Below are 23,732 nucleotides of genomic sequence, written 5' to 3' on the forward strand. Positions count from 1 at the left end.
ATTTGTTAATATTCGCCTAAAAATGCCTAACTCACTGTAAAGTTTCGCATTTTACTCTTACTTTTTATAACTTATACATGCATTCACTGCGAAATTTAAGGCATTTAAAAAGTGGAAAGTTTGCTTCACACCGGCCATGAAACCATTGATAAAGGAAACAAAATGTTTTGAATCTCACGACACTCGCAATAGATTTCACCGAATTTAACATGTTTGGAGGCATAAATGCCGACAAAGAACCAACCTTAGTTTTGAAGCAGGCAACAATCACAACATGTGCTGCTACCGATTCAGAGATATACTATGCTATAAAAATGACTGTTTTCGGTCTGAAACCGATTAGCTGTACTGCCCTTCAGAGTGTCATAAAATCACAATTTTTGGAGAAAGAGTGTTTTTTTAAATATTTATGAAAAGTCGTAAAACTGCGAATTAGTAGGGTAAACCATTACAAAATATTTAAAAGAATGGCCCTCCTAGTGTTAACACTACCAGGAAATGCAACAATAAGTGGAACTTTGTATTTTTGTCCAATTGAATCTCAATAACAACGGTTCATTTGAATGCTCGTTAACAGTTGCTCTTTCCCTCACCTTATTTGTGTTGAGAAGTTTTGAGCGGTAGGACGTTTTCCTGTGAAGTTTAACGCGATAATGCCGAAAAATATAAGTGCAAAATCTACATTGATCCGGCAATGGCTAACAGAATATTCAGAATTCACTTATGATGGAAAAATAATATTCTGCAAGATTTGTAGCAAACATATGTAACAATAGTTGAAATATATAAATTCTATTAATTTTAATGAGTAGGCCTATAATATTTATACATTGACTGAGCTATCCTGAGGTATAATTCTTTTTAAGACCACTACACTTTAACCTTTTAAATTCCGATAGTTAAAGTATTTGCAGGTCATTAAAATTTTGATTGTTCGAACCCACTAACTTTGTGATAGAAATACGGCAATACAACAATTAGGATTTTATTTTAATTCAGTTTACTTTACATTTTTAGATTTCGCAAGAAAAGAAGTACCACCTAAAGCAGCATGTGCAAGGAGCGGCTCATAAGGCTAAAGCTCAGCAGAAAAATCAACTGCAACAAACTTTACTAACACAGCCTACTTCATCCAATCTCAGCAGCAACTTCTATGCTGATTTAACCAGAGCGTTTGTTGCTGCTAACATTCCCTGGAATGCAATTGAAAATCCGGTTTTAAGACAGTTTTTACAAAAATACTGCAAACAAAATATCCCATCTGAGTCGACCCTAAGAAAAAATTACTTAGACAGAATATACAATGAAACTTTAGCTTCCATTCGGGAGGATATAGGTGATTCTTACATATGGGTCTCTGTGGATGAAACCTCAGATCCTATGAATAGGTATATAGCAAATATGGTAGTAGGAAAACTTAGTCCTGATGGACCTTCGATTCCACACCTCGTATGTATTAAGGAACTTTCGAAAGTGAATAGCCAAGCCATTGCTTATTTTGTAAATAAAGGCCTACAGTCTTTATACTCAGGTAATATAGACGATTCTAAAGTTCTGTTGTTTTGTACTGATGCTGCCTCATACATGGTTGCTGCAGCTCCACTTCTTAAAACATTTTATCCTAACCTCACGCATGTAACCTGTCTAGCACATGGCCTTCACAGGGTTTCTGAAACAATCCGGAATGAATTTCCTCTTGTCAATTCGTTTATTTCTAACACAAAAAAATGTTTTTGTAAAGCCCCATCCAGGATTTCAATATTCAGAGAGAACTTTCCAGATATCCCACTTCCACCTCAGCCGGTTGTTACACGATGGGGAACCTGGATTCAGTCAGTGGTGTATTATTCTAAGTATTTTAAAGAAGTGGTCACAGTTATTGATAAATTACCTGAAACTGATAGTGCAGCGTGTGTGAAAGCAGTGAAAGATTGTCTGAATGACTCACGAGTGAAAAACGATATTGCCTACATAACATCAAACTTTTCTTTCATACCTGCAAGCATTGAACAATTAGAACGTGAAAAACAATCTCTTTGTAGCCAAATAGCAATAGTAAAGGAAGCTCAAGTGAACATACATTCTGCTTTGGGCGAAACTGGGAAAAAAGTTAAAAATAAGTGGGACGACGTATTAAATAAGAATGTAGGATTTTCATTGTTGGAAAAAGTATCAAGAGTGATATCGGGGGAAAGTGTAAATGTTCCAGTAAGTTTTGATGTTTCTATTGTACCTAATTTAAAATTTGCGCCTCTCACATCAGTTTCGGTTGAAAGAAGTTTTTCTGCTTTCAAAATGATTCTCAGTGACAAAAGGCAAAGGTTAACTGTGGAGAATTTAGAAAAAATTCTGGTGGTGTACTGTGCAGATAATTATAATAAAGTCTGAGCATGGAACTGAATTTCAATAACTTAAAATGAGTAATCTTGATATCAATAATCATTATTTCATTAGTTTCAATATATTAAATTTGTGCAGCTCTGTTTATAAATATAATATAGTATTCTTTTTTAATGTTTAAACATACTTTTTTGTGCGTATTTTAGTGTATAACTAAAAATTTCAGTGAAAGAAATAAGTATGATACCTTGATGTGCCTAAAATGCCTATTTTCATTAAAATAGAGCCTAATTTTACAAATTTTGAGCTTATTTTAGGCGCCTAAAACTGCAATTTTTAGTGCCTAAAAATCCGATGTCTACTAATAAATTTTTGTATGTCATATGTGTGCAATTTGTATGTAATATGTATTTTTTTTTCTATCATGTGTCCATTATCTAAGTAATGTGTCTGTTTTTACGCAATATGTTTATTTTTTTGTGTCACGTTTAATTTCCGTGTAATATTCTTTATTATTATTATTATTATTATTATTATTATTATTATTATTATTAAATACTGTATGTACTTATTTATATATAATATGTCTGTTTTCTTTTTTCATGTCATATGTATGTAATTTTATGTGATACATCTGTTTTTATGTCATATAGATGTTTCTGTGTTAATATACTGTATATACTTACAAATGTACTTGCATGTTATATAATTATTGTCTGTCTGTTATAAACAGGGAAAGGAAGTTCATGCATTTGCATATTTGTTCTCTATCGTTGTGTGAATATGCTGAAAGTTTATCTACATGAATCACAAATTTCTGAATACAATGAATGATATTTATTACTTTTATTGTGCATAAAAGTGCATATTATGTCTTTATTTATAAAAGCACCATATTTTAACATTTATGCAGGGAAACTGCAAATTATGTATGTTTATTCTCGACCATGCTGAAATGTAGTAATTATACACCTGGTAGTAGCCCTTTAATGCACCTCATTAAAGTACACCTATTCATTATAATTCAGTTGTTCAGCCGATGACAATTCACCTTTGTACCGTTATAAACCCGCCAGTATTGATTATTCTCGGATATGCAATCGAAAGACAATTAGCAAAAATTCACGGAGGCTGGAAATCCAATACTTTCGCAGAAGGTTGTTCTGTTACTATAATAATTAGCGTTAATTGTAAATAATATTCAAATAAATTCAATTTGCCATCTCGTTTTTCAATTCTAAATCAATTTCCAGGTTATATCAAGACTAATGTTCTCTAGGTTATATCAAGGTCAATGATATTTGTGCTTTGGAAAAAATCAATACTTTCGCGTCTGCGCACATCTCACAATTCAGGTTAGTTCCGTTCGTCACTACATAACCATAACATAAAAACTTATGAATAATTTCAAGTTAGAAATATGGTCGAGCATAAAAAGTCGTATGAAACTTGTTGCGCTCGTTTCATAAACAAACATACTCGCATCTTAATTACTGCCATTATAGGCTCATTGCATAATGTACTATTATTTGTCTTTCCCTCATTTTTAAAAGTGGGTAACTCGTAAAAACGACTAATTTATGTTTATGAATTTTGAACATAACGATGATGCCCTCATAGGGAGCCTCTTAAGTTAGCAATTGGTATTCCTTTACTGCATCTTTAGCAGATTTAGATAGAACAATATCCAATTTAACATCAGTTCCTGGAAATGTAGGCGATAAAGTGAACGAGAAAACAGCAAATATTCTTTCCAAAAACCCTGGCTATTATCAACTTAAAGAAATTCAAGATATTCTCGAAGGAAAAACACCCCAAAAACCAACAAAATTTTCTATAGAACAGCTCACAGCTCTTGTGCAAGCTCCTCTTACTTCTTGTGACGTAGAACAAAGTTTTTCGCGCTACAAAGCTATGCTGAGAGACAACAGGCGAAGAATGACAACAGAAAACATAGTCACTGCTTAGTTGTGAACTGTAACAGCATAAATGGAGCATTCAGCAACGAGGCAAGCACTTCAAAATCCATAGACTAAACATAAGTTATCTATACCTTATTAATCTGTTAAAATAATCTCAGACTGATAATGCATATTTTGTAGCATATTTATCTATTTTTCTGGCATAAATGCATACATATTCTTCACCTTTTTAGGGCATGAACTTCCTTTCCCTGGTTATAAGTAATATGTATTCGTGTATTTGTATCGGAAATGTATTTAATTACAATCCTAATATACCTTACGGAAAAATAGGGTTCAATAATTAATTTGGATATTCAATAAATAATAAATCCTACAAGGGTAACTACCCTTCAGTAAGGGTTACTAAAAAGACAAAACATACTAAATAGATAAACATTGTATTAGCATTATTATTTTTTTTAAAGGAAACCACTCGTGTGAAGGTAAGTTTATTCAATAATGGATAATTATCAGTTACAAAAATTTGCAGACAATGTATTTCAAAGAAGAATTCATCAAAACTGATAAATAACTGGGCTTTCACCAATCTTACATTTTATATATGTAATACTTACTGGTGATGCTCCAGGTGCTGACAGCCATGTCGGAAGCAGAGGGGGAGGAGGAGGTTAAGTTATCAAATGTGTTGAGATAGTCGAGGTCAAGAAGTGCCGAGTTGGCACCTTCCACCACCAATGTACAAGTGAAGGAAGGAGGAGGAGAAGAGAGAACAAACAATGTTCTGTTAGTCATTCCTACCATTATTGGTTCTCTAATGACAAAAGCATCAGTTTTGGAGACCTCTGATATTGTTCTTGAAAAAATCTACACTAGAAGCTATTTTGAGCATTCTTCTGTAGACAATTCATATACTTCAAATATGTCAACATATCTCTTTTAAAGTATAATCTTAAATCATACTAGGATAGATTACTTCTATAATCGTGTGTTCTATGGTACACAAAATAAGAACCATTAGTCAGAAATGTTAATCTGTACACATTAGTTGCGCCTCTTAAAAGTGATTTTGAATTTTGAAGTGTGGATTTTTCAGTACTCTCTTCCTTTTTTCTTTCTCCCCCCCAATTATAATAACTTCTTATGCTTAACATGTTAGCTTTACTTACTAAATAAACTTTCATCAATAGCTAATTTGCAATTATCACTACTGAAAAATATATCTTTGTAAGTGCTGTACTAGTTGGTTACTTATTAATTTTGAAGTTAAAATCTACAAATAAAATTTTTATTTTGGATATATAAAAGACAAGATTGAATTCTGCATTTTAACACTATTGTGCATTACCAGCTCGTGGAATTAAATGGAACAGAATTCAGAAATATAAACACTAAAATTCTCAGAAATTATTTTTCTCAGCAGTTCAAAGGAGAGAGCTTATCAGCCTCAGCTTGTTAGTGTAGTTGCTTAGTACAATTTAAAATATTGACATATTGTTAGCTATTTATATTATTTTAGTTCATCTCGAATTACTTACAATCCAGTGGGTTGACCAGTCCACTGCTGTTCCAATCAAACTGTGCAGCTGGAACCAATGTTTCCTATTAACAAAGAGAAAAACACAAGTCAGAAAATTTCCTACAGAGATAAAATAAATAAAATTTTTAATATATTTCCAATGATCTACTTCTTTAGTTTCATTATTAGTTACTCACATATTATCAATTCAGACATCGGATTCTAGGGCAAATGCCTATTTTGTTTCTTTAGGAGAAAAGTAAAAATAATTATTAATATTTGTGTTTCATGGAAATTGAAAGGTATTCAAAGAGTTTTATAGTGCCCTAAAATGCCCTAAAACGGTTATTAGAGCCTAATTTGTTAACATTCGCCTAAAAATGCCTAACTCACTGTAAAGTTTCGCATTTTACTCTTACTTTTTATAACTTATACATGCATTCACTGCGAAATTTAAGGCATTTAAAAAGTGGAAAGTTTGCTTCACACCGGCCATGAAACCATTGATAAAGGAAACAAAATGTTTTGAATCTCACGACACTCGCAATAGATTTCACCGAATTTAACATGTTTGGAGGCATAAATGTCGACAAAGAACCAACCTTAGTTTTGAAGCAGGCAACAATCACAACATGTGCTGCTACCGATTCAGAGATATACTATGCTATAAAAATGACTGTTTTTGGTCTGAAACCGATTAGCTGTACTGCCCTTCAGAGTGTCATAAAATCACAATTTTTGGAGAAAGAGTGTTTTTTTAAATATTTATGAAAAGTCGTAAAACTGCGAATTAGTAGGGTAAACCATTACAAAATATTTAAAAGAATGGCCCTCCTAGTGTTAACACTACCAGGAAATGCAACAATAAGTGGAACTTTGTATTTTTGTCCAATTGAATCTCAATAACAACGGTTCATTTGAATGCTCGTTAACAGTTGCTCTTTCCCTCACCTTATTTGTGTTGAGAAGTTTTGAGCGGTAGGACGTTTTCCTGTGAAGTTTAACGCGATAATGCCGAAAAATATAAGTGCAAAATCTACATTGATCCGGCAATGGCTAACAGAATATTCAGAATTCACTTATGATGGAAAAATAATATTCTGCAAGATTTGTAGCAAACATATGTAACAATAGTTGAAATATATAAATTCTATTAATTTTAATGAGTAGGCCTATAATATTTATACATTGACTGAGCTATCCTGAGGTATAATTCTTTTTAAGACCACTACACTTTAACCTTTTAAATTCCGATAGTTAAAGTATTTGCAGGTCATTAAAATTTTGATTGTTCGAACCCTCTAACTTTGTGATAGAAATACGGCAATACAACAATTAGGATTTTATTTTAATTCAGTTTACTTTACATTTTTAGATTTCGCAAGAAAAGAAGTACCACCTAAAGCAGCATGTGCAAGGAGCGGCTCATAAGGCTAAAGCTCAGCAGAAAAATCAACTGCAACAAACTTTACTAACACAGCCTACTTCATCCAATCTCAGCAGCAACTTCTATGCTGATTTAACCAGAGCGTTTGTTGCTGCTAACATTCCCTGGAATGCAATTGAAAATCCGGTTTTAAGACAGTTTTTACAAAAATACTGCAAACAAAATATCCCATCTGAGTCGACCCTAAGAAAAAATTACTTAGACAGAATATACAATGAAACTTTAGCTTCCATTCGGGAGGATATAGGTGATTCTTACATATGGGTCTCTGTGGATGAAACCTCAGATCCTATGAATAGGTATATAGCAAATATGGTAGTAGGAAAACTTAGTCCTGATGGACCTTCGATTCCACACCTCGTATGTATTAAGGAACTTTCGAAAGTGAATAGCCAAGCCATTGCTTATTTTGTAAATAAAGGCCTACAGTCTTTATACTCAGGTAATATAGACGATTCTAAAGTTCTGTTGTTTTGTACTGATGCTGCCTCATACATGGTTGCTGCAGCTCCACTTCTTAAAACATTTTATCCTAACCTCACGCATGTAACCTGTCTAGCACATGGCCTTCACAGGGTTTCTGAAACAATCCGGAATGAATTTCCTCTTGTCAATTCGTTTATTTCTAACACAAAAAAATGTTTTTGTAAAGCCTCATCCAGGATTTCAATATTCAGAGAGAACTTTCCAGATATCCCACTTCCACCTCAGCCGGTTGTTACACGATGGGGAACCTGGATTCAGTCAGTGGTGTATTATTCTAAGTATTTTAAAGAAGTGGTCACAGTTATTGATAAATTACCTGAAACTGATAGTGCAGCGTGTGTGAAAGCAGTGAAAGATTGTCTGAATGACTCACGAGTGAAAAACAATATTGCCTACATAACATCAAACTTTTCTTTCATACCTGCAAGCATTGAACAATTAGAACGTGAAAAACAATCTCTTTGTAGCCAAATAGCAATAGTAAAGGAAGCTCAAGTGAACATACATTCTGCTTTGGGCGAAACTGGGAAAAAAGTTAAAAATAAGTGGGACGACGTATTAAATAAGAATGTAGGATTTTCATTGTTGGAAAAAGTATCAAGAGTGATATCGGGGGAAAGTGTAAATGTTCCAGTAAGTATTGATGTTTCTATTGTACCTAATTTAAAATTTGCGCCTCTCACATCAGTTTCGGTTGAAAGAAGTTTTTCTGCTTTCAAAATGATTCTCAGTGACAAAAGGCAAAGGTTAACTGTGGAGAATTTAGAAAAAATTCTGGTGGTGTGCTGTGCAGATAATTATAATAAAGTCTGAGCATGGAACTGAATTTCAATAACTTAAAATGAGTAATCTTGATATCAATAATCATTATTTCATTAGTTTCAATATATTAAATTTGTGCAGCTCTGTTTATAAATATAATATAGTATTCTTTTTTAATGTTTAAACATACTTTTTTGTGCGTATTTTAGTGTATAACTAAAAATTTCAGTGAAAGAAATAAGTATGATACCTTGATGTGCCTAAAATGCCTATTTTCATTAAAATAGAGCCTAATTTTACAAATTTTGAGCTTATTTTAGGCGCCTAAAACTGCAATTTTTAGTGCCTAAAAATCCGATGTCTAATTATCATGCACTGTATGTAGATTTAATCCATGTTCAGTAAAACTTTAACTAAGCTACACCACTTTGCAGCACATGAAAAATATCATGAAATTATTTAAATAACATATAAAATAAAAGAGGGGATACTAAGGAAAACAATGCGCACAAGGGGTAGCTGTATATGTACCCATCTGCCCCAAATACTATAATTTCTTATATGGTATAGCAAAGAATTGTCCTACAGACTGATTGCTACTCCATAACCATAAAGTTCCAAGATATTACGTTGCATCTGCAATGCTATCAATCTATGCACAAGATATTCCACAATGCAATTATGTACTCCACAACGGTGGTACATATTGCAAAATAAATCATTGCTGAATTTAGACAAAATAGAGGAAAAGAAATACCTTTCCTCTAATTAAACCTTACCTGTCACAGACCTTGGTCTACTTGTCACATTTGTTATTAGTATTACTCTTTTTATTTTTCAGATGTTGCCACTACTGTTACTGCTAGAAAGGGCCTTCGCAGCAGATTTCGTAACTTCTATTCAGAAATGAACAGTTAAAAATGGCATGTTACATAACTGACAAGATATATAATACCCATATTCCTATATGATTTACTCATTTTGTGCACATATGTGCAGTAACAGAGCACACATATAACATTGTGAATGAAAAAGGGTACTCTGTTTCATATGAGAGGTTATTTAATCAATTTTGTGTGCTGCAATGTGGTTAACTTAGTTCCAGTTTAAATCCATGTTATGAACCAATTTTACATCTTAAGTAGTAAATGTTTTACTTAGGGTGATCATATATCTTATTTTGAATGGATTGTCTCGTATAATCTTATGTCCTGACTCTTCCATTCATTTGACCTAAAAATACATTGCTTCTTGTTTCCATTTGAAATTAATTTTAAATGTAATTAAAATTACTGTGTTCCTGCAAAGACAACATCCCATGGCCGAGGGAAATTGAAAACAATGGCTCCAACATTTCGTTAAAGATATCGGGGTGTGTAGGTCATAGAGTTGCTTCATTTGCTGTTCAGTGTTCAACAAAATAAAATAGTGACCAGATTTTCTGAACATAAATCAAGCTAAATTATTTTTCTTAAAACACAAGACATTCTGAATGATAGTATATGGGGTAAGGAGGCTCTTTAAGCTAACACACACATGTTGCTTATACCACATGGACAGGAAAAATATGTTATTCAGAGTATTAAATATTAACTAACTTTCATTCTATCCTCCTAAATAGGAATGCAGCATCTACAGAAATTGTGGAATGGAAATAAACGAGTTCAAAGTTTGGAGTTTTACCAATAATAAACCAAATTGCTTGTCCTTGATCTAAGATGCCATTTATTACATATGAAAGGCCCTGAAAAATATCTTATCTCAAAATTTGTAGATTTGATATTTTCATAGGAAAAAAAAAAAAAAAAAGCAGACATTGCGTTCTTGTTAAGCATTATAATTAGTCTTAGCAAAAATGCAGTATATACTTCATGCTTAGCAATAGTGTAGTATCTTCAATGAAGATGCTGCATTTTTGCTTCGCTTCATGTAGATACTGTGTTTATGCTATGGACAGAAAGGAAATATTTGCTTGTAGCCCACCTCTGTTGCTGAAGATGTACTTGGCTGTTCTGAATGCTGGATGTGATGCAATTCTTTGGCTGGTTCTAGAGGTGTGGGAGAGCTACGACTAGCCCGCACAGGCTCTAAGGGACTGAAACCAAGATTTGCTGCAAATCTTGGCACTGATGTATTCCATCGCGGACCAAACAACTACAACAGATAACATATTAGTATTACACGAAAAAGAAATAATGTTCATTAGAGTCTGGCAAACAGACTCTTATTCCCGCTCGTTCTCGTAGGCGAGACTAGCTGGCCGATAATGCCAGTTCCGAGAATCGTATTCTCGAGATTGGCACTCTCGGGAATGAGGAATACCGGGTCCCGGCCTGTTATCGCACGGCCACTTATCGTTATGAAATGCGTACACTGACTGCCGGCTTAATTGTCGCTCATCACTGCAATTCGTGACTCTTTCTGAAATATTAATGTTCATAAAGTAATTTGAGAAGGCACAGCAGTGTGGTATGCAATAATACAGCACATTATGATTGTCGACATTCTTACAGAAGTCACACTATTCTAATGAACTATTTATTGCCTTTCTAGAGAAGCAAAATAATGCAGCACTTTCAGTCGTTACATAATCCTAAGCTAGTCTAAAACAATAACAAGTTATGGTTGGAGCTATGATATACTTTCTCACTATCAGCATTTCGTTGACATTCCATATTTAATCATTCGATAGTGTTTTGTATACGCTATAGTAATGGATATCACACGACTGTATTATTATATTGTGCGTTCACATCTGGATGTTTCGTTGTTATGCAAGGGCATCTTCATCAGCATGGGTAATTATTGCACTGTGTAAGGACGAAATAAAATAATTAATACTTATTTATATTATTATAAAGAACCAAAGACTCTGACAAAAGATATTTTTGTTTCCCAACTGATAAAATGCTGAATGTGAAATGGAAACACTTTTGCAAGAGGAAGGACAGAATAACTAAATAGAGTAGATCCTTTCACAAATTGGTCATAATTACTTACAAACGCGTTTTAAGGCACTCGGAGGTTCATTGCTGCTCTCACATAAGCCCACCATTGGTCTCTACCCTGAGCAAGATTAATCCAATCTCTACATCATATCCATTTTTATATTATCTTTCCATCTACGTCTCTGCCTCTCCAAACGTTTTTTCCCTCCGACTATCCAACTAACACTCTATATGCATTTCTGGATTCGCCCATACCTGCTAGATGCTCTGCCCATCTCAAACCTCTGAATTTAATATTCCTAATAATGTCAAGTGAGGAGTACAATGAGTGTAGTTCTACGTTGTGCAACTTCCTCCATTCTCTATCCCTCTTAGCCCCAAATATCTTCCTAAGGATCTTATTCTCGAACAGCCTTAACCTCTGTTCCTCTCTCAAAGTGAGAGTCCAAGTTTCACAACCATACAGAACAAATGGTAATATAACTGTTTTATAAATTCTAACTTTCAAGTTTTTTGAGAGTAGGGTGGATGACAAAAGCTTCTCGACCGAATAATAACAGGCATTTCTCCCCATATTTATTCTGCGTTTCCTCCTGAGTGTCATAAAATTTCCTATATCATAACAGAGAATAAAAGAGGGAACGGTTATTATTATTATTATTATTATTATTATTATCATTATTATTATTATTATTATTATTAAATTAGTTACTTTACGACGCTTTATCAACTGCTATTATATCTAGCATCTGAATGAGATGATGGTAATGCTAGTGAAATGAGTCCAGGGTCCAGCGCCGAAAGTTACCCAGCATTTGCTCTCAATGGGTTGAGGCGAGAAGCCTCAGCCAGGTAAAGGCTGGTTCACAATAACCCGGGAACGGAAACGACAACGAGAAATAATGTTAAAATAAATGTATTTAAATGTGAGCATTCACAATTAACGAGAAGATTGCCAGAGCCTGGGAACGGGAACGTTAATTGTGAATGCTCACATTTAAATGCATTTATTTTAAGAATATTTCCGTTATCGTTGTCGTTTCCGTTCCCGGTTTATTGTGAACCAGTGTTAACTTGTCCCAACCAAGATTCGAACCGGAACCCGATCGTTTCACAGTCAGGTGTGCTAACCGTTACTCTAAAGGGATGGATTATTATTATTATTATTATCACTGTTATCATCATTATCATTATCGTAATCATTAGGATGATCAAGATTATGATTATCAGGATTATTATGATGGTTGTTATTTATTATTGTCTTGTAAGTTACCATTAGGTACAACGAATTAGAAATCTTATTAATTCTTAATTTGTTATTCTTGTTCCTATAACATACAGGATAATATTATTATAAACCATATAGGCCTATATCATTTTATATTGCAACATGGCTGCAATACAATAAGGATTGTTCTGTAACAATATTTTATAACGTGCACACCAGTAGAAAGTGTAGTTTTCTATAGTATAGGCTGGTTCACAATAAACCGGAAACAGAAACGAGAACGGAAATAACGTTAAAATAAATGTAGCCTACAGTATATAAATGTGAGCATTCAGAATAGTTAATTGTGAATGCTTACATTTAAATACATTTATTTTAATAATATTTCCGTTCTAGTTCTCGTTGCTGTTTCCGTTCCTGGTTTATTGTGAACCAGCTTTTAATATTTTCATGTTTCATATCATTGTGTTACAAACTATTTTTTTATTTAGTTGCTATAAAAGATAGCCTAATTACTGTAAAGTGTAAATCATCTTGGACTATATAGCCTCATTTTCAACTACCTATATTAAAATATCATTTAATACCATCCGTACAATAATGGGTTTTCATGCGTTGAAAGGTTCCGTACAAATTTTACGGAACAAACGTTTGAGTCATGAGTCTTTCGCAAACAGCTCTTTGGTTAACTCGCCGTTATTCGAGAACCAGTAAAGATTTTGAATGGCCATCACTTTTAAAAGTAATTTCCATCCTTTCTCAACATTTCTCTCACTTAGACCCCCCATCTAACGTGAAAAACAAAAAAGTTTTCAGCTTACAAAGGTGAAGTTGCAAATGTCTATTCTGAACACATCAATCTCCATCGAAGTTAATATTTTTTTCTCACTTTCCAAAAAATATTTCAGTTCGATTTTTTTCCTATGTTTTCCTTAGACATTGAGCTATCAATCCAAAAAATTACAGCGCGACTGATTAAGTATTATAGAAGCTACAATACGATATACGTATATTTAAAGAACCGGGAAATGTATAAGCCAATGCTTCCTATAGGAGCACGGCCCGAGCGATATCGCTTGCTTATCAGTACTATAGTCCCGCCTAGACGTCCGAGACTGTCGGGAATAACCTAGTATCGATAATCTCGGGACCAAGAGAATCTCGTGTTCTCTATCAATGAGTCATTTGGCTACGTTAGGTACTCGCGCACCGAGCGAGACTACAATGATTACGCAACCGAGAACGGGCGATAATATGAGGCAGTCTGCCCGACTCTAATGTTCATTATTAGATGGAAGATACTGCTTCTGTCATGTCATCAATCATTTTAATCATTCCCTTATGTCATTCACTGTGTCTTTCTTCACTGATAAGAAACAAAATTGTTTACAACAAAAATTATCTTATATTAAACAAGTGAATGAATTCTTGAAATATTAACGAAGTGTGAACACTTAAAATTTTCTAACAGTATTGACAAGTGAGAATTAACAAAAAAATATTTGCAACTTAATACAGAAGAAAAATATATAACACATATTACATCACTTTGATCACTGATGGATAAAAGAAAACACGTTCATTTCCTTTCAGTACATTAATCTGAGCTATCTAATTGGATGAAAATCTACATCAATCTTCATTCCGCATCTTTCACCTCTTTGAACCTAATATACAGTACAGTTCTCTAAATCACCATTCATATTTCATTCGCAACTCACATAGCTACTTATTGTAAATTATTTATGGTTCAATATTTGATGAAATACAAGTGAGATCCATATATGTATTTACAAAATAAAATTACTGTTACTAGATAATAAAACCGCAGCATTTTTCTAATGATATTAAGTATGTATGATACTACTCTATTCTACCGAGGTTTATGATGAGTGAGGAGAAAGTACAGAAGATTATTTATCTGTGTGTGTGCGTGCATGTGTGTGTAAGGTGAGTTATTTTATTGCTGTTTGATAGTATGGACATAATTTCTTTTGACTCAGATAAATACATATTGAACTCCATGGGGTTTAAGTTTCAGGATTACACATTATCAGTTTTCAGTTCATTCATTATCTTAAGCACACATATACTTTGTTTCTCGCACAAGTCGAGAAGTTCATCTTTGGACTTTTACTTATTGTTGTAATATACAACTGCTATCAAAAAATAAACACTAAGTAGGTGCCTTTACTGAAAATGTATAATTATTTAAAATCTTAAAATAAGCAATCTTAGCAACCGAAGTGCTGTAATGTTCCTCATATGAAGGAGTATATGTAGTGTTGCTATAAAGCATCAGCCACCATCATATTGTAACTTGGAAACTTTATACTGTCCAGTTTTTTGTCTAAGATGAACTTACACGAATCTGAAAAATATAGTGTATAAACATCATACTTAAAATTTGCAGTAAGAAAAATTGCAATTCTTAAGATACAAGATAACAACTTGGTGACAGAAGCACGTATTTCTGTTCACAAAAATGCCATAATCAGGGAGGTTGCCACAGTGACGTAAAATGGGATAACCAGATTAAGTTCTGGGATTTTCTCTTCTGCACCTTTACAAGATTGGTTAGTATCATTCTTTAAGAGTTTAAGATACACAAATAAAACTGACACTTACAATGTTACGAGAATCTATGCCAAGAGCCATCAACAAGCTCTTGTTGGAAGATGAGCCGGACCACTGGTATGTGAGGGCATGACTGGTCTCTACATCCCGCAACTTAAGCCACACAGCAGCAAGATTCTCAGCCAACGGAGGCACATTAACCTCCACCAGGCTGAGTCCACTGGCAAGTGGAAACAATGTGTTTACTAGCAACTGAAGTTTCTGTAACAACTGAAACAGCAAGTCAAATGTCAAAACCACTTAAGAATGAAGGCAGAATATTTCAGTTTCCAAAGCTTCATTTGCTATAATATAGTAATACATCAGTGTAATGTTTAATTCGAATATAATATTAACGACAATCTCGAGTTATGTTTTGTGTAAAATCTTGTACAGTAACAATATATAACATTATTTTATAAGAAAAATCTTGTACAGTAACAATATATAACATTATTTTATAAGATAACAATGTACTCGAGATGTTCCTTTGAAGTAACTATGAAATAATTCAATTTCTAACTGTCCTGAAACTTCTGTTATTTAAGCTTCAGGTTTTAACAATACATTGGCCTTCAGGCTAGGGTTATGTAAGAGACTGGTTATTTTTCCGCATAAAATCCTTGATTAGTCATAAATTCACACTAAGAATAAGCCAAATGGAACAAACACTGGCAATATGTATATAAGAAAGCTTACTGAGATAACCCATACAAACAGAGACAGTTGGAACAAACAATGACAGTATAAGAGATGAGCTAAAGCAGTAGTGACAAACTCAGCTGCTCTTACGAAGCACTATGTGAACTCATGAGCAAAAACGAGCAATGTTGGCACTGCACGCATTGGGACAACCTGCAATGGAGAGTGCTTTTGCACAAAGAGCACGAATTGGTAACCACTGACCTAAAGCTTAATGAGACAAAACTAACTACAAACGGAGCTCAGATGAAATAAACACTGACAACATAAGAACTGAGCTAAAACTAACTGAAGTAACTCAATACAAACAGAGTCCGATTTGGGGGGGGGGGGGTGTGACTGGACTACATAAGACAGCGGTCATCAGCACAGTGGACTCTCGGGCTAATGTCTCTTACCTGCAGGTAAGAGATGCAATCTAGGGCAATTGTGGCTGCTGGCAGGTATTCAGTATTCCGTGGTAGAGTTTCGTTCATGCCAGAAATTACGTTAGCAATAATTGTTTCATTATGCATACAATGTTCACATATGCATTAAAATAAGCATATTTTATATAATTAATAAATAGTCAGCATGTTCGTTTAAAATGTCAATAACCTAAAAATATAGGTTTCTTCTGAAACTATTGAGGGGTCCAGTGAATGAATTGAACAAGCCACAAATCCTGATATGTAGAATATCTCATCATTTCACTGGGATTTTTACCTTTCATCTGAGCCCAAGACTAAATAATGTGAATGATTAGAACCGGAGATAGATAGATAGATCCGAGAAATTGGTACAAAAGGTTTTTCGAGAATTCCATAACTTCATATCTGCCGAAATTAGATTTCTAGAAAAAAATATATACACGGATCAAATTTATTTTACAGTTAAAGGTGCCCAAAAAAAAAAAAAAAAATTGGAGATAGCAATATGAAATCTATGGTTTGAAGTGGAATGATTCTTGTGCTAGGGCAGGAAAATGATTCAAGACAGCTTCAGTCCACATAATAATAATAATAATAATAATAATAATAATAATAATAATAATAATAATAATACCAATAATAAACATAAAAACTACTAGAATATTCTTTTTATTTTTCTGAATTTCAAAGTAGCCTATGTCACCCTAGTGTTTAATCAGCACAAATGTTATTTATGTAATAGGCCTATAACTATTTTTATTAAATTTCAAAACTCACGATTAATTCGAAAACTTTAAACAATGGAAGCATTTCCAAAACAAATTTGAAATCACCACGATGATTTCTATGAGAATCAACAGTTCTAACAGACAAAAGTTTGATCACTCTGCACATGGAAGACAGCCAGATGAAAATATTCGTTTAACTAGCCATAACATGGAAACTAGTAAAGATTTTGAATAGTAACCACTTTTAAAACTAATTTTCATTCTTTCTAAACATTTCTCTCGCTTTGACTCCCATCTAAACCGAAAAATAAAAAAGTTTGCTGCTTACCAACTTTTCAGGGTGCCAATGTCTATTTTGACCAGATCACTTCGAAGTTAGTATTTTTTTCTCACTTTCCAAAAAGAATTTTGATTTCAAATTTTTTATATGGTTTCCTTAAACATATAACTATGGATCCTAAAAATTACAGTGAGATTGATTGACTATCATAGGAGCTATGACATGACAATATTTAATGGTGCAGCAAATAGCGTTCTCTTCTACAGCTATTGATCACCTGCACAACTACAGCTGCTCTCTCTCTCCCTTCTGCACCACGGAGCATATTCAGATATACTTCTTACCTGATACCCATTTCAGCGAGTGTTAATAATTGACATAAGAGATGACTGATAAATTAACACTTAATCCAAATTACAAACATAGCTAGATAGAATAAAACAATGAATAACACAAGAAATGAGCTAAAGCTTACGGAAATAACACAAAGTACAAAGACAGCCAAGTGGAACAAAACACTGAACAACATAAGAAATGAGACAAAGCTCACTGACATAACCCAAACTATGAAGAGAAAAAGAGGGAACAATCCCTGACAACATAAGAAATAAGCTAAAGCTTACTGAGATAACCCAAACTACGAACAGAACCAGATGGAACAATTCCTGACAACATAAGAAATAAGCTAAAGCTCACTGAGATAACCCAAACTACGAACCAGACGGAACAATCCCTGACAACATAAGAAATAAGCTAAAGCTTACTGAGATAACCCAAACTACGAAAAGAACCAGATGGAACAATCCCTGACAACATAAGAAATAAGCTAAAGCTTACTGAGATAACCCAAACTACGAACAGAATCAGATGGAAAAATCCCTGACAACATAAGAAATTCGCTAAATCTTACCGAGATTAATCAAAACTACAAACAGAACCAAATGGGACAATTCTTGACAACATAAGAAACAAGTTAAAGCTCAGGGAGATAACCCTATCTACAAACAATGACGACGTAAGAAATGAGCTAAAACTTACCGAGATGAATTAGACACTTAAAGGAAATTGTTAATAAGAGATAATTGGTGATTTTATTTAATACTAGAGCACTTAACAATAATTCATTATTTATTATTATTATTATTATTATTTTTTTTTTTTTAATTTTTATTGGCATCAACTAAACTGAAATTCTATTCCATCAATAGTCTCTAAACACACACTTTCATCTCAAACAGCAGAAATAACTAAAATGCTCTCTCAATTAATATCACTCAATAAAAGAATTGTATTCCAATGGATACCATCCCATTGTGGAATCCTGGGAAACGAGAATGAGGATGCTTTAGCAAAGAAGGGCAGCACTGCTACTTACAGACCTGTTACTAAATCTACATATTACTCTGTGAAAAGATTTATTAAATCTACATACTTAGACTTCAACAAACAAAATTTGATAACACAATCTCAAGGGAAAAAATGGAAAACTCTGCATCAAAATCCACAGTTAATTCCCGATTTACCACGAAAATCGTCTGTAGCTGCATTTAGATTGGCAACAGGCCATGATTGTTTGGCCAAACACCTGCATAGAATTGGAATATATCAGTCCCCTAACTGCCCATTATGCAACTCAAACCAAGAAATGGATTCGGAACACCTCAAAATCTGTGCTTCAGTGGCTGGCCATGATAATATCTTTGAAAAATATTGGAGTGCAAGAGGTCAAATGACTTTATTGTCAAACGCCTGGCATTAGAAAACAACAACAACATTTTCAACTTCTGCAATTATACTGCATGCATACACATACATGCACAAGCATGAACAAAATGGACATTTCCGGCACACTCGCTTAAAATTTGTAACAATATTATCATAAAGTGTCAGTTCAATATTAATACTATTTTCTATTGTTGCAGATGGACTCCTCAATTGCCATACACATCTACAAAATGAAGTTCCCACAACTATCATTCAAGGCAAACCAACGATTTCATGTTTCCCCTAAATGGTTTCCTATGACCTTATGCTTCATATTTATTATTACGAGTCAAATAAGCCTACATTAATACATAGTTCAAACAGTATAACAATGCTGAGGAACAATTACGTTCGGCTATTTCTTTGGAATAACACCAATGTTGCAATTTGTTCACATTTAATTTCTAAAATAAACATAATAACATAAGTATCATATTCAGTTACATTGTAATAATGATACAGATATTGTAATTTTATGCTATAATTGTTCATGCTTACAACATTTAAGTCTGTTATTTAAAGATGTTGTTTCAGTTACCGGTACTGAATTATTTAGCACTGATGGAATTGATGACAGAAAGATGATATATGGCAAGATGAGGTCAAGGATTCGTCACAGGATTACCTCACATTTTCCTTACAGTTGGAATAAACTCTGCAAAAAACTGAACCCGGTAAGAAGCCCAAGTGGAAATTAAATCCATTCCTAAGCACAACTCTGGATAATCAGACAAATGCATCTGCTGCCTGAGTTATGCTGGTGGCTACAAAAATATATGGGTCTGTGCAGAAGGGTACTAAATTATTGCACTTCAAACCGTATAAAATAACTGTGGCACATGCCCTTCAGCCAGGTGACTCGTATGTAGGCGCACATTTTATGAGTGAATTCTGGAAAATGTGATGAATTATTTTCTAAAGAGATGCGAAAAATGTGTGCAGAATGAAGGCAGGCAGTTTCAACACCTCAGTTGATAATTTGGTAAGTAATGAGTCTCTTAAATTTGTTTGTGTATTGTTGTATGATTGGTTTATTTTATTTTACCCTCCCGTTAATCACCAAGACCCAGCTAACAAGCAGTGCGCTCGTCTATTGGCAAAACACTCCGGCAGAAAGCAAAACTGATCACACTGTACAACTATATTCGTTGTCTTGAAGTTTGGTCTTCTTTAAGTAAAGTTAAAACAAAACATTAATACCATCCATATCTCAAAACACGAGTTTTACTTATGGGCCCTTTTTCCGGAGACTGCCTCAATTGATGATTGTCATTGTAATTGGCATGACCACATCAAGCTTCCATACATGAGACTTAATGTCCATGTAGCCCATAAAATGTTAATCACATAGCATTTTCTACACACAATTGGCTAACAGCACTCTCAAAGTGACCTGATTAACCTGACTAATGTAATCCAGTCTTATATGCTTACGAGCACTGGAAAGTAGATTTTAATTAGGTTCAGTTTTACCAACCTGCACAATAATTCCAATGTGGTAAATGAAAAAAAATATGAAGATATTTTCTATTGAGATTATTTTTTAAATGGGAGCCCATAAATGAGAAATGGTGAGTAGTTTACTTTTACAATTTATTATACAATTCAATGCATTGCTAGTTGAAATATTTTTCCCCCAAGATTCTGTCAGATGCTTAACTGTACATTTTACCAATACGGAATAGCTGGCTTCTATTTTAACATTGAGTGGGTGAGTCTTTATATTTTGATCAATATTGTTCAATTCCTGTGTTACAGGTATACAATATGCTCGTATAGAGTTTCTCAAATGGATGTGTTTGCATTATAAATTAGCGAGTCAATCACCATGATGGTCAGTAACAGCAAAGCTACATAAGTGAATGCAAAGAACAACCAAAATTGCACAATGAAGAGAATGAAAACACTTTATCTTACATGTGTGCGAACCTTGAATAAGAGAAAAATGTGGAATTGTAGAAATATAACCGTGCTAACTGATACAATTATTATGTAAAATTATAATTTAGCATCTGTTGTCCGCAAATGAATAGTAAATGGAATGGCAACATTGTTACATATGGCCATGTTGTTTAAATTTCTACAGCAACTCTGTTTCTCTCTGTGTCTCTAATCCTCTAGTTTCACAGCAGACACATGTCTACTTTGAAAATATATAAGTTTCCTTCTGTCCTGTATAGGCCTACCTACTTCTGGAGATTCTCATAAGGCATAAACAATAAGAAAGAGCTAAGTTGGATGTATTTAAAATAATTACTCGAGATACTGTAAGAAACATGCATATATTGAGGTACTTACTTCACCTTGATTCAAGCCAACATAGCCCATCGGAGCACAGTGTACTTCTGCTGTTTCGAAATCATCAAAATCATCATTATTGTCAATGTCCTGATCATCGCAAACAGATATAGGTTGTGTAACTGTGGCCCAGCTTGTTGTTGGTTGGTCTGTAATGGGACTCTCGAAAACAGCGAACTCTTCTGTCACGCCTACACTTTCGAAATCTCCGAACTCATCCACATCACTGCTATCTTGAGGCAAATGTTTACTGATCCCAACATCTTTCCCTTCCCTGCAAAGATTAGTATCAACAACCTCACGAAGTGAATCACTATCTGTCCGGAATGTCTGCGTAATCTCGTTAATGGACTGGAAATCTGAGAATTGCTCGAAATCATCAGATGAACACTCAATTTTTCCTTTGTCATCTGCTGCCGTGATGTTACTTGATCGCACATCTGCGTCCACTAGGTTAAACATTCTTTTTGACTCTAGTTCTGTATCTACTGATCTCACTAGTGTCTCATCACTGCCGCTAGATTCTTCCCGATCTCCAGACAGCTCTGGCACTATGGACCCCTCCCCCGTAAGCTCTGGCACTATGGGAGAAGGCGATGCACCTTCACTGTTCTGACTTGCACTACAGAGTCCCGAATCAGTAGCTCCAGAAATAATAGAATCTTGACTTGTGTTGTCTTGACCCACTACAACTCTCCCGACTTCTTTCTTTTCTCCATCTTCCTCCTCCTCATCTGTTGTGCCGACATCCAGTTCTGGGTTTCCATTGCAAATTCCGTTATGTTTGCTTTTGCTGTCATTCTCCTCTGCATTTTCGTGGCCTGACTGAATTGTCACTTGCTTAACATTCTCCTCCCAAAATGTATTGCTGATGGCTGGTGATTTTGCAGGAGTTTGAGGACCATCTGCAAGAAAAATAAAACAAATAAAAAATAAAGTGAACAGTATGCAATATTACGTAATACATAACTGTGTTTAAAAACCGATATAAACCCAGTAGAAGAAGCTTTAATAAAGTATTTCTTTTAAATTAAAAAACAGTGTCAAACTCAATAATTCCCTTAATAACATAATAGAATCAGCAGAGCTGAAATAAGAAAAATAACCCATATACTGTCGAGTCTGAAACAGAATTAGAATTTCATTCGGTACGATTACATGTAAATTTCAATTAGGCCTACTATGTAACAGAAAATATATATATATATACTTGTCAAGTATACCACTCTTATTTCATAGTGCTCAAAAAAAGTTTTGCATAATGTTATGAGTGACTGTAGTTTTCGTAATCAGTAGATTTACTGAATGTAAAAAATCCCCTTGTTCACGAATACAAATATAATTCATGTCCAGGCTTGGTAACATTACGATAATGACTAGGGAGAACTCTGATAGAGAGGAGCTATATCAAGTTGACTGTTAATAATACTAGTCCATGTAATGATTCTACTGACATATTTGTAAAATGTGCACATAGTGAAATAGATAACAATTCAGTGAAGACTGGTTTAGAAGCATCTTAATAATTTAGTTGTGTTCGACATTAGCAACTATCCAACAATTCTAAAGTTACACAAGGAAAGTTACTAAATTATGTGATAAGATCTTTACTTGTTTATTACTTTCTCAGAATTCATTACGACAAAGGGACAACTAAATCTAATCTGCAAATTCAAACACTCTATACTAACCTGTTGTGTTGAATGTCAAGTCATCAGCAACTGCAAAATCTCCAAATTCATCATCTTCGTCATCCTCCATGGTATCATCCATGGGAGGAGGTGACGAAGATACCATTGGAGGGATAATATTGGACATAATATATGGTCAATTATGTTATCAATCCATTTTATCGGTCGCCCTAAAACATAAGCATACAATTTTATCTAGGTTTTAAGTCGTTACTAATTAATAGTTTTATATACAAGAAGAAACTTTTAGATAGATAACAGGAACGGATTGGAAACTGTCACAGATAATATATTAAACGTCACTTTACAGCTGAGTTTTCAATACGAAACTATGAAGACCTTAGGAAAAATGGATTAATGAAAATAAAACAAAGCAAGGAGTTGTGGACAGATCTCTATAAATTTTCAAGATAACAGTAACAATGAACGTAATCTATTAATATCTTTTCGTCCAGTGTGAGGAACTGCAGATGGCACGTGTGTGTGCTCGTATGTACGTGAGTGTGTGGGCACGCTAGTAAAACCAATAACAACAATGAATATCAATAAACTGTGTTCAGATGTCCCGTTTGGGGTAACAAATAATTTATG

General features: G+C 34.0%; 1 protein-coding gene across 8 annotated transcripts in view; it reads right to left on the reverse strand.

Moving 5' to 3' along the window:
* The window catches only part of Afti (aftiphilin), a 46,232-nt gene that overhangs the window by 12,561 nt on the left and 9,939 nt on the right, over window positions 1–23,732 (reverse strand). For 7 of the 8 annotated variants that reach the window (XM_069825821.1, XM_069825815.1, XM_069825816.1 and 4 more), the window contains exons 3-8: window positions 23,142–23,311; window positions 21,451–22,355; window positions 15,281–15,499; window positions 10,460–10,630; window positions 5,801–5,864; window positions 4,880–4,987 (exon numbers count right to left, since the gene is read on the reverse strand). In XM_069825821.1, the coding sequence (XP_069681922.1) occupies window positions 4,880–4,987; window positions 5,801–5,864; window positions 10,460–10,630; window positions 15,281–15,499; window positions 21,451–22,355; window positions 23,142–23,268 (1,594 nt within the window). In that variant the 5' untranslated portion in view covers window positions 23,269–23,311. The remainder of the gene's footprint in view (window positions 1–4,879; window positions 4,988–5,800; window positions 5,865–10,459; window positions 10,631–15,280; window positions 15,500–21,450; window positions 22,356–23,141; window positions 23,312–23,732) is intronic. The other variant, XM_069825822.1, reaches the window with a different exon arrangement.

The sequence above is a fragment of the Periplaneta americana genome, chromosome 5 (genome assembly GCF_040183065.1).
Source record: "Periplaneta americana isolate PAMFEO1 chromosome 5, P.americana_PAMFEO1_priV1, whole genome shotgun sequence".
In the NCBI taxonomy this organism is placed as follows: Eukaryota; Metazoa; Arthropoda; class Insecta; order Blattodea; family Blattidae; genus Periplaneta; species Periplaneta americana.